Raw genomic sequence first — 12392 nt, forward strand, 5'->3', positions numbered from 1 at the left:
GCATTTTGATCAGTCAGGTTATTAACAAACTTCATCAGCATAAATTCTTTATCAGTTTGGATCTTATCAGTGCTCTTATGAATCTATGTATGAATGAAGCTGAAATCAACAAAAAAGAAATCTCAAGTTGGAAACACATAGATTAGAAGTTTTAATAGGGCAGGAATACTTCTGTTATACCTAAAATTGCTTGCCAAACAGCAGTAACAGAAGAGCAAAACCACCACGAATGGAAATAAATGTGATTTATAAAGTGTTTTAGCAGGATGTCACATTGCACAGTGGCATTGCTTTCTTAGTTCTGCAGTAAATGACCTTGGCCTCTCTAGCAACTCGAGCCCCCTTTCCTAAGGCATCATCCCGCCAAGTAACAATAGCTCTTACGCCGTTACATATGTGATTTCCTCACTGCTTGGTCCATGAACTAGGGACATTTCCTTCTGTGCTCGGCTGCCTGCAAGCTTGGGGACGCCAGGCCCTTTCTCACTGCCCGCTGCAGCACTGGCATCAGTTAGCGGCGCCAGAATGGGGGAAAGGCTGCCCCGCACGGGGAGCTGCAGGCACGAGTTGCGAAGCTGCCCCCCGCCCCGCTGCCAGCAGCAATCCGCCAGCCAGGCAGATTGCCCGGTGCTGTGGTCGGGAAGGGCAGCGGGAAGCGCAGCGGGATGCACCGGCTCAGGGCTCCCCACATCCAAAGGGGCTCTGGGAGGGACATCGCAAAGCGGGGTTTGTTCCTCCACCGAGCCTTAACGGCGAGCAAGTAACTGCCGGTGACGCGTCGCAGCGGCCAAGGCCACTGCGCGGAGCGCAGGGCGAGCGGTGTCGCTCCAGCGCCCGAGGAGCCCGAAAGGCCCGCGCCAGCGGCCGGTGCGCGCCGGGCCCCGCGGGAGGTGGCGGCGGGGCGGGGCGGTCCGGTCCGGCCCCCGTGACGCCAGGGGCGGGGCCGCCGCGGGCCAACGGGCACAGGGCGGCGCTGCACCGCCCCGCGGGGGCGGCGGGAGGAAGCGGCGCGGCGGCGGCGCGGGGCGATGCGGGCGGCGGCGGAGGCGGCGGGGGGCCCGGGCGCGGCGGCGGGGGCGGGCAGCGGCGCCTGCCTCCTGCTGCTGGCGGCGGCGCTGGCTGCGGCGCTGGCGCTGGTGGTGCGGCAGCTGCTGAAGCAGCGGCGGCCGCCCGGCTTCCCGCCCGGCCCCCGGGGGCTGCCCCTCGTCGGCAACATCCACGCCCTGGGCGCGGAGCAGCCGCACGTCTACATGCGGCGGCAGAGCCAGATCCACGGGCAGGTACCGCCGCGCTGGCGGCGTCTGCCGCCTCCCCGGGGGCCCCGGAGCGGGAGCGGGGCGGGCTCGGCGCGGGGGCCGGGCGGCACGGGCAGGGGCAGCCTGGCGGGCGCTGTCCCCGGCCCGCGATCCCGGGGCTGCCGCGGAGCCCGGCCCCGCAGCGGCAGCACGGCGCGGCCGACGGGGAGGAGCGGTCCCGGCCCCGGCCCCGGCCCGCAGAGTCCGCCCCGCCGGGGGAGCGGCGGCCTCGTGAGCGGAGCCCCCCGCCGGCTGGCGGGAGCGGGGCGAGGGGCCCGGGGCCGGCCGGTGGCCGAGCGCAAGGCGCGGGCAGAACCGTGCAGCGGCGGCGGGGTAACGCGTGTCACTTCGCCGGTGTCTCGCTGGGGGTGCGGGCGGAGCGGAGCCGCCAGCGTGACGGGCTCCCGCGGGCGGCTGGTGTTCGGGGCACGGCCCTTGGGCTGCCAGGGACGGTCACTCGCCAGCGGCGTCCCGCACGTCTTGGACACGCCAAGACGGCTTAAAACTAACGAAGTTACAGCAGCCAAATAGCAGGGACTTGGCTAATGCAACGTTGTCGCTGAAAACGCGTTGCTTCAAAGTATCTTCAGTGAGATGTTTGGAATACCGGCAGTCTGTTAAAATAACTATGTAAGAATGGATTTTTTCCTTTTCCCCATATTTTCTTATACATCAGGTGTCTCTTCTCATCAGCCAGTTTCAAGCAACCAGTCTATTGTTAGAAGCTTCATAACAGTTAAACCCAAACTAGATCCCGCAGGGAAAGGCAGGCAGGTATTAGCATTTCTACGTGTGTATGTGTGCACGTACATAAACACACACGCACTGAGGTTAGGCTTTGGTAGCAGCTGGCAGGTGAGCACGGACACCCTTTGGCGTGCCTGTACACCTCCAGGCTATGTGTATCACCTGTGGTGTTTTACTTCACAGGATTTTCACTGGAGGGCTGTGAAAGACTGTGCTTTGTGTCCAACAAACGATGTGTTGTTTAGAAAATCACATCCTTCAAACTGCTAGAATTTTTTAAATATAACACCCTTAACAAGCAAATAAAACTGTTCCTAGAACTTAAGTCTGTCAAATGCTTTTGCCCAGATCATTTATGAAACTTACAGGAGAAACAGTCTTGTTCTGAATGACAAGCAAAGCAAAGCGCACAAATTAAAAGGATGCTAAATGGCAGAAACAAAAGGATAGGATTATCTTTTGTTTCATTTGGCAATAGAAAAAAGTAAATGTGTTTCAAGCAAAATACTAGGGCAAATAGAATGGAAATAGGAAGGAAAATGTGTCATCCAATAAACTAAGCTTTCTACTTGCCTGGAATGCTTTATGTAGTTCCAGTCACCTGCTGTGATAAAGGATCCTGCAGAATTGGAGGGAACTTGAAGGTGGCATCAGGATTTGGGGGGCTCTGAAAAAATACAATGAAAGGATTTAAAAAAAAAATCTATGACACTGGAAGAAAGATAAATAAGCTAAGATCAAGGTATAGAGAAATCACAAATGGTTTGTGGAAATATACCAGGAGTGCCTTGTCACATAACAAAGAAGAGCCATTATAACCGTGAAAATATCAAGTTCACTAAAACAAAATAGTCATAGAATCATAGAATCATTTAGGTTGGAAAAGACCTTTAAGATCAGAGTCCAACCATTAACCCAGGACTGCCAAGTCCACCACTAAACTGTGTCCCTAAGTGCCACAGCTACCTACACAGCTTTTAAACACCTCCAGGGATGGTGACTCAACCGCTTCCCTGGGCAGCCTGTTCCAATGCCTGGTAACATTTTCAGTGACAACCCAGCTGCCATGGAATGTATAATTAGGCTAACATTATTTCATATTGTGGAGGTCAACAGCTCTGAGATGAAGGGAAAACTAGAGATTTATATAGGTAAAAATACAGATTTATAATGTTAAGAAAAGTGTGGAAAGGGATGTAGTATTTCAATCAAGTTTAGCCTTGGTTTAAATTTTTAAAACTTAGGTTAAGATTTTCATTTTGTTTATCCTGTATGTGCCCTCTGCAGGATGTATTGCAACTTTCTCCACAGCATCTAGTGCTAACCACCTCTGGAAATGGGAGATGGGACTAGCTGGGCTATGCTGTCATTTGTTGGCTGTCATCATGGCTCTCACTTCTATCACCTGGTGGTTCTTTGGGAGCCTGTGCAAAGTAAGCCGGTGTCCAGTTTCAGAGGTAGAAAGGACTGGGTGCAGCTTGGTTGTTTTCACAACTGGCACCACTTCTGTATCTGCCGTTACTAAGTGGCATGTTGGAAGTCTTCGTAATACAAACTTGTAGCTTCAGTCATAGTGGCCTAAACCAAATTAAGCTGTTGGAATTTACCTTTACGCAGGCAGGGAGGAGGAGTAGATACAGTAGTAAAGCTTACCTCCCTCCTGTGGAAATAGTCTGAGAAGATTAGGAAAGTAGACAAAATATGTACTTTATTTCTACTTCTTGTATAAAAACTATACCTTATATCTAATAATGTTATGTTGTAGACTCGTAAGTATATACTTATATCTACTAATGTTAGGGGACAGTACATTTTTTCTGAAAAATATACATTGTCGTACCAAACTCACATTTTTTTAATGACTAGGAAAGCATCCCCAGTCCTGACTTTGGAGAGCTGGTCACTTTAGGTGCACAGCAAGGCACAGAATGTAGCATGGGCTAATTTACTTTATCTTCTGACAGAGTAAGTTAGCTCACAACAGACTCTACTGTGTAACGCCACAATTGGATCACCTTTGGTCACCTGTATGCCCTACTGAAGTTTATTCAAGTCTGTATTTTGCATTGATGTCAAGTGTTGTTTCACTTTTTCATTGTCTGTATTTTGCATTGATGTTAAGTCTTGTTTCACGTTTTCATTACTTGTTTTTATTAATTTTCATTATTTGTTCTTAAGTTTTGGTTGTAATAGCATTTTACAATTTCTGTGGGTTTTTCCCCCTCAAAAGATCTTCAGTCTTGATCTGGGAGGTATATCTGCTATTGTACTGAACGGCTATGATGCAGTAAAGGAATGCCTTGTTCATCAAAGTGAAATTTTTGCAGATAGACCATCTCTTCCCTTGTTTAAGAAGCTGACAAACATGGGAGGTAGGTGCTAATGTCTTATCTAAAAATGTAATTTTTGTCCAATAGATAGGTTTGTGATCAATGAAACATTTGCTTGAGCCATTTTCTCTACCTCTTTATCTCCTTCCACAAAATACTTGACGCTTCTTTAAAGATATTATTTGGAAAGAATTGTTACTCTCTGACTATGCTCCATAGCAAGATGTGTATAATTTTTTGTCCATTTAAATAATTTTATTATCTTATCTTACAGGGAAAAAAAAACCACTGCATAAAATACTGTGTTAAAATATTTTTTCAGGCTTACTGAACAGTAAATATGGAAGAGGATGGACAGAACATCGCAAATTAGCTGTAAATACTTTTCGAAATTTTGGATACGGACAAAGGTCCTTTGAACACAAAATTTCAGAAGAATCTATTTTTTTTCTTGATGCCATTGATACATACAAAGGCAGACCATTTGATCTTAAGCACTTGATAACAAATGCTGTTTCAAACATTACTAATTTGATTATTTTTGGAGAACGTTTTACATACGAAGATACTGAATTTCAGCACATGATTGAGATTTTTAGTGAAAATATTGAATTAGCTGCTAGTGCTTCTGTGTTTTTATATAATGCTTTTCCTTGGATCGGTATCTTGCCATTTGGGAAACACCAGCAGCTGTTTAAAAATGCAGCTGAAGTATATGACTTTCTTCAAGACCTTATTGAACGTGTCTCTGAAAATAGAAAGCCTCAGTCACCTCGACATTTTGTAGATGCATATTTAGATGAGATGGATTGCAATGAAAATGATCCAGAATCTACATATTCAAGAGAAAACTTAATTTTCTCTGTTGGAGAACTCATCATAGCTGGGACAGAAACGACAACAAATGTTTTAAGATGGGCAGTGTTATTTATGGCTCTTTATCCAAACATTCAAGGTAAGAACTTTGACATTTTGAGGAACTGATACACTTTCCTATTGCAAATTTAAAATGCTCTTTTAAAAATGATGCAGTGATCCATAGTTGTAACCAAAAAGGAAGGTTTGTATATTATTCTGTTGTATCATTTACCAAATATACTATAGACAGGGGTGAAAAGCTTATTTTATATGTACATGAAGAGGCTATCAAAAGTAAAGTATGATGATAAAAATCTTAGAATATTATTTTGTAAATAAGTTTTATGAAGCATTAATAAAGTATTTCTAATATATTTAAGTTTAGTGTTGTGAGGCATAATGTTGGTTGGCAGATGTACTAATCTGTGTAGTTAATAATAAATAGTAAGAAAATGCAATTAAATATGATACTAATAAATTATACTAAAAAATGCAAAACCACCAGCAAAATGTAAATCAGGTTGTAGTTAACAGTTTGGGTACAGTTTTTTTTTCTCCTTAAGTGCCTCAATTCACAACAGATTTACATGTTATAGACATGTATATTCATAGTTTTGGAAGAACAAAAATAGCACTTAAAAGTTAAAAAGATGTATTACAGTCATTTTGAAGAAAGACAGCAATAGATGTTTGAATGTCAGCCTGGATGTTTTGGCCAGAAGTTTGGATTTTAGGAGTGAACAGTCTTTTTTTTTTTTTTTTTCCTGCCTCCACTTCCCTTTTCCTATCAAAGCCTTAGCAGTGCTTAGTTCAACTAGGAATTTTCAGTATTTGGAGAAAGAGCAGCCTGGATAACTTTGAAAGGTACTGCTGATACTTGGACCAAAGAATATTGCTCTAACATCAATTTCACCACCATCATAATTTCAGAATGGGGATAACAGCACTGCCTGTAGCTAGAAGGCTGTTGAGATCTGAAGTTCTGCATAGGAACCAGATATCTTTATGTATGAAAGATTCCATTTTCTTCTTCTGGTAGTAGGTGCATGCCTCTATGACTTCTGATTTTCTAAGCTAGAATAATTTCTAATTCAAATCGGGTGGAAAAAAAGCAATTGTGTATTTATGTATCTGTTTTTAGATTTTAAAATATTGATCTATGTATCTGTTATATTATCTAAAATTAGAGATCAAATTTTATATTTACATATAAGGTAAATACAGCTTTACTTGAAAAAAATGAAAATTGAAATATGATGATAAAGTACGTCAAAGCCTGACATGCTGTAAACTGAAAATCATTCTGCTTACATGAAGAAGCTGATGCCAAAACTCTTCTGTTGCTGCCATTATCGTTATTTTAAAGTCCGCTATTCACTGAGCTCGTTAAAATATCTGGCTAAGCAAGTAGAACCAAAGTTCGCTTAAATATCTCCTGAGAGCCATAACGTCTTACTCAACTTTTCTAATTAGTTGATTAATTAATTGAACATGAGGAAACTGATTAAAGATTAAAAAATAGGAAAAATTTCTTCTAGGATTAAAAGGAAAATCTAATAGATTTGAGTTGTTAATTTTAAAAACTTTGAGGGATATATTTAAGAGAAATATGTAGCTTCAGCTCACTAAGTACACCTAATAATTCTTTTGTAGAAGATTAAAACTGCAATTTCTACTTTTAACCAGTCAGTGTAATTCAGATGATTTAAAAAAAAAAGTATAAAAAAATTAAATGTTGCTTTTATGCTTCTGAGCTCTACTAATTCATTTATGGGCTTTACACAGTGTAATAAGAAAAACTACCATAAAAGGAAACCGTTCAATAAAATGAAAAAAATAGAATCCGATTTTATAGGTACTCAAGTTTTAGGATGCATATATACATTGTCCATATTTTAGTTAAAAATGTATTTGGTGCCATAATTAGTCACAAGGATATATTTACACTCTACATTATATAAAAACCCTGGATGCAGAAAGGTCCACTTAAAGTTTCTGATCAGTCTGTCCTGGCTCACAAACAATAGTCACATCTTAAAACAAGAACATCCTTTCTCCTGCTCTATTACGATCTGACCAAGATACTGTTTTTCAAAAAAGATAAAAAACTTTGTAGTTTTGTGTCTCCTATGCACTAGCTGATTTTGTAGAGATCCACTTACCTAAAATAATCTTCTCATCTCAGATCTTGTGATACAATGAGTTTGGATTCAAGATCAGTTCACCTGGATAAAAATAAAAATTACTGTCACCTTTATTTAGACTTTCTCTGTCCAAGTATTACAATACACACCGATACACCACTACATCACAGAATGTAGTTTAACTAAGCTGCTTTTCACCTCTTAATTTTGATGTGAAATGTTGTCACTTTAGGTTGAAAAACCTGGTGATTCTTCTGGTAGAATTTTTCTGCTATTGCCCAGATTTGCATTATTGGTTCCACATGAATTGTAGAAGTGCAACTTTATTTTACTTAGGAGCTGTTTGGCAGTTTCAGCAAAGAAAGTGTATCGGGAAAAATAAGAGACAGTTTTGAGTGCCTTTGAGATTATTTAAATAACCTGTGAATTTTATTTTTAAAATAGCTTAAAAAACCCCAGTGATTGGATTTGTTCCTTTTCAGTTAGATTCAGACTCTTGCCCCTCTTAAATCTTACAGTGTTGTATCAGATATTTTCATCTTAAGAGTGAATGATTTTACATTGTGACAATTCTGAAGAATAATAGCAGAATTAGACAACAGAAAGTTCAAGTGGCTAATTTCAGTCTTATCTGTGTTTACTCAAGTACTTAACGTACTTTATCTTTGCAGTCTTTTGCTTGTTCCTTTAGTTTTGAAGAGCTCCAGAAATAAAAATATACACAAGCAAAGCAAAGTATGTTAAACTACAATTTTACTGAGGATAATTACTTTTGAAATGAAGATTACTGGTATAGATGCTAGTAACAATTCCTAATAACAGGATAAGGAATATAGAATCTAAATTTTAAAGCTTATAAGCTACTACATTTTATGTAGGATATTTCATGTTTCAGTATCCTTTTAAATATATATATATTTTATAGCTTAAATAAAAAAAGAAATTATATTACACAATAAATATCAGCTTTTATTCCTGTTCCTAACAGGGCAAGTTCAAAAAGAAATTGATTTAGTCATTGGCCCAAACAAAATGCCTGCCTTAGAAGAGAAATGCAAAATGCCATACACTGAGGCTGTTCTACATGAAGTACTAAGATTCTGTAATATAGTTCCACTAGGTATTTTTCATGCAACTTCCAAAGATACTGTTGTGCGTGGTTATTCTATTCCTGAAGGCACTACAGTCATTACAAACCTCTACTCTGTCCATTTTGATGAAAAATACTGGAGCAATCCAGAAGTGTTTTTTCCTGAGAGGTTTTTGGACAGCAGCGGGCAGTTTGTCAAGAAAGATGCATTTATTCCTTTTTCACTAGGTAAGTGATCTCTTCCACTGTTCCTTTTCATAAATCTAGAGAGGTATAACATATAAGCGATGGCAATAAATCGGGAATGGACAGATGGATGTAAAATATCCACAGTCTGATGAAACAGCTATTTTAAAGGTATTCAATGTAATGCACTTTGGACATAATACATTTTAGCACAATATCTTTTATATAGATGAGTTCGCTATTATATATAAACTAGCAAAAAAGTATGATACCTTCTTATCTGAGGAGTCTATAGATTTTATATTATTGCAGTACATAAGTTGTATTTCTTTCATAATTAATAGTCCTTTGCTGCTACAGTCATTACATACAGGTGATTTACACAACCAGCTTTCAAATTGGAGCAGTTAGATCAGCACCAGAAATTGCAGATGTTATTCAGAACTAGCTTGGGGCTCAGCATGTATCACTTCATTCTGACCTGAGGAAATATTCTGGGAGTCCTAAATTATTATGGATTTGTCTTTTGATGCCTGTAAGAGTGGGTAATTTACCTTACATACAATTATCAACCTAAAAAATTAGGCGTTCCTTATAAACTAACTTCCAGGGCTACCTCTGCAGTCCATAGAAAGACATAGCCTTGTGTAGAGTGTGACTTAGTTTGCTCATCTGGGGTGCTCTTGCTCTGAAAAATAGGAGACAAGAGAAGACAATTCCCTTGGAATAGATACACTAGATCTAAATGGCCTGTTATGTTTGATGAAGCCTACCTTTACTATGTTTCTTTTTGTCTGTTTGACCTTACCAGTTCCAGATGTTGTTATCCATTCACCTGTGTCTTCCACAACCACGTTTACTCACTGTAACTAGTAATGGGAACTAATGTTTAAAGTCATTATCCAGACTTGTTTCAAATCTTTCTACTTAGAAAGTTACAATATTTGCCAGGCAATAATGACTGGCAGTAGATGTAATTAAGAAAACAGTAGGGAACAAAGGCTGAAATTCACAGTATCATTTTTTAAAGACATCTTCTGTCTAGATTGGCACTTCAAGACAAGATAAAGGAGCTAATAGCTTATCTAAATAAATTTGACAGAATTAGTTACAATGGCATTTGTGTAGCGAGAGGAACAAGTTCTCTAAAATCTGTTTCTTGCTGTAAATTACCACCTATCCTCTCTTACAGAATGCTACCACCAAGTTCATACAGCTCCTCTTAGAACACAGAAATGACGATTCTTATTCATAATAAGAGTGAAAATGTAATTGAACCCATTTTAAGTCTTTTCAAAACCTTCTTTTCAATCCAGGAAGAAGACACTGTCTTGGAGAACAACTAGCTCGAATGGAAATGTTTTTGTTTTTTACTTCATTACTGCAACGATTTCACCTGTGTTTTCCTCATGGTGTGATTCCAGATCTCAAACCAAGATTAGGCATGACATTACAACCACAGCCATACCTCATCTGTGCAGAAAGACGGTGAAGAGAAGCATCTAGATTGTCAGGTGGAGCACAATGCTTCAAGTTGCAGCAGAGGATCCCCTTTGCCTTCTATTTCTAAATGTGTTCATGCCAGAAAAACAAAGATTTGAAGGACTTGCAGATAAATTCTGACTGCACACATCTTAATAGATTCTTTGTACTTGGTTTTCACAAAAAAAACACCCTCAACCACAAACGTGAAACACATCCTGTGTTTAAAGCTCATGTTTTCACTCCAGAAGTCTCTTTTGAATCCAACTTCTGATTCAGCTTTTAAATACTTTATTACTTAACAGGCCATTTTGCTTTGAGATGATATTTTTATAAACGTGGAGAACATGGCTCAAAATGTTTATACTCCAATTCATGTGTGGAAATCTCATTTATGTTATTCCAGCTAAGCAGTTCTTTATAATTCTCCATTAAATTTACATAGCTAAAAAGGTTTTAAAGGTATCTAAATTTTTGTAACTCAGAATAAACTATATTTTCCAACCTTGGCAAACAAATTGTATATTTAAGCATTTTAATCCTTCCTTCTCCTTGCCCTATTATCCCAGTTGGTCATAATTTTCTAGTGAATCAAAGAACTGTGTGAATTCACTAAAAGATCTTTTATGGCTTGCTTCTCATTTTGTAACATGTTACTAAACAACAGTGTTCAATTATTGCCATACTCCTGACAATTGCAGCAATCTCTGTTGCCTCCCCACACAAAGCGTTATGCAATGATTAAACTCTGCCTAAGACTAAGTCTACTTAGTCTACTAAGAATTAAGTTGACTTAGCCTACCAGACTAAAGTAGTCTGGAAAAAGCAGCATTTGTGTTACCAGAGACACATGCAACTATACTAGGAGTCAAGAAAATAAGCTGCTCATGAGTTTGACAAGAGAAGAGACCTTTTGGGAAGGGGGAGTGGAATAGGGTAGAAGGAACATATTTTAAATGGATTTTAAGCAGAAGTTTTAGGCCTAACAGCCACTCTTGACTTCTTCCAGCTTCATTTTTTATTCCTGACAGCTATTGCTTTATGGTTATTGGTAGATAAAGATTTATGCACGCAGGCCCTAAGGAGAACCTGATACTCTAAATATGACGTGTTTCGTCCCCACCACGCGAGAAGAAGTAAGGCCACAGGATACGGTTCAGAACAAAACACATACTCAGCCATTTAAGGACAGGGCTGAACATTAGACCATGCTCTTCTTACAGCTTATGCTTCAGTTTGGAGATGCAGGAAAGTTTAAAGGCAGTGATTGGGTGTTTTTCTGCTGACCTGACATTTTTCATCTTATACTGAGCAGAAAACACTTCCTTTGTTTTGAAACAGCAACAGAGAAGGATCAGACAGAGCTAATACTAGCCCACTTACATCATAGCCTATTGACTCAAGATGCAGCAGGTCCACCTCAAGTTACGGTGCCTGAGGGCAGTCAGACCCACATGTCCCGCAAAGAGCATCTCCAACACGTGCAGAACTGGTGCTCTGAAGAAGGTGGGCAGGCTGCTGCTCTTGCTGAGTAACTGCCTTTCTGTAGAGAAGATATAAGATTCAGAAAGGAGAGGAAGGAGGTAAGCCTGACTGCTGTGCACTGGGCACACCATGAAAGCTGTGAATAAACCGCTCCTAAGACACTGGGGTTTAGAAGTCGATATTTTTTTGTTTTTTTTTTTTTTTTTTGCTGGATACCTGTCTAAGTAGACGTTGCGCGCTTGTGAAATGCTTAAGTAAAAATTGTGGAATCTACCAGATTTAGGTGCCTTCAGTATGAAGTATGAATACATATGTTCAGTATGAATATTGAACAGAATTCACTGCTACAGTTCTGGACTCATGGTAATTCTTCCTATATCCCACCCCATGCTCTTAAATGAGACAGCCACAGGATTTTTAGTATCTAGGCTTGCCTTCTGTGTTGCAAGAACTCTAGGACATTCTTTGGTTAAAATATGATTCAAATAATCCTAATTGAAGTGAGGGGAAGATTAAAAAAAAACAAGAACCAGTTCTTGTGGGGGCTGTGCTCAAAATGCAGCTGACCAGTGATAATTCCCTTTTGCTGAGGTATTTTGAGATCTAACTCCTGACTAGTCTTTAATCCATTTAATAAGAAACATATTGATTATATGTCATTCTGGTTTCTAAATCAAAATGCCTTATACAAGCCTCAGAATATCAATCCAAACTTTTACCATTATCTGCCAACTTACAGTCTCATTTAAGCAATCAAATACATTTGACAAGCTGT

At 40.2% G+C, this 12392-nt stretch overlaps 1 protein-coding gene across 3 annotated transcripts; it reads left to right on the forward strand.

The window, feature by feature from the left end:
• Positions 1-1180: 1180 nt before the first annotated feature.
• Positions 1181-11500, forward strand: LOC121095017 (vitamin D 25-hydroxylase). Of its 3 annotated transcripts, XM_040609281.1 has the most exons (6): positions 1181-1280; positions 3330-3475; positions 4273-4414; positions 4695-5327; positions 8363-8692; positions 9967-11500. In XM_040609281.1, exons 2-6 carry the CDS (start codon positions 3386-3388, stop codon positions 10140-10142), a joined length of 1371 nt encoding a protein of 456 aa, XP_040465215.1. In that variant the 5' UTR covers positions 1181-1280; positions 3330-3385; the 3' UTR covers positions 10143-11500. The 3 variants fall into 3 exon arrangements, with proteins under 3 accessions (XP_040465215.1, XP_040465217.1, XP_040465216.1); XM_040609283.1 differs by lacking the exons at positions 1181-1280; positions 3330-3475 and adding an exon at positions 1581-1925; XM_040609282.1 differs by lacking the exon at positions 1181-1280 and having other exon boundaries at positions 3018-3475; positions 10075-11500.
• The last annotated feature ends 892 nt before the right edge of the window (positions 11501-12392 follow it).

The sequence above is a fragment of the Falco naumanni genome, chromosome 10 (genome assembly GCF_017639655.2).
Source record: "Falco naumanni isolate bFalNau1 chromosome 10, bFalNau1.pat, whole genome shotgun sequence".
In the NCBI taxonomy this organism is placed as follows: domain Eukaryota; kingdom Metazoa; phylum Chordata; class Aves; order Falconiformes; family Falconidae; genus Falco; species Falco naumanni.

Excerpts from the sequence above, each read along its gene's own strand:
- LOC121095017 (XM_040609281.1), top strand. The coding sequence starts at position 3,386 with ATGGGACTAGCTGGGCTATGCTGTCATTTGTTGGCTGTCATCATGGCT. Across the intron at positions 4,415-4,694 it reads GAAGCTGACAAACATGGGAG|GCTTACTGAACAGTAAATAT; the intron begins GTAGGTGCTAAT and ends ATATTTTTTCAG. Across the intron at positions 8,693-9,966 it reads ATTTATTCCTTTTTCACTAG|GAAGAAGACACTGTCTTGGA; the intron begins GTAAGTGATCTC and ends TTTTCAATCCAG.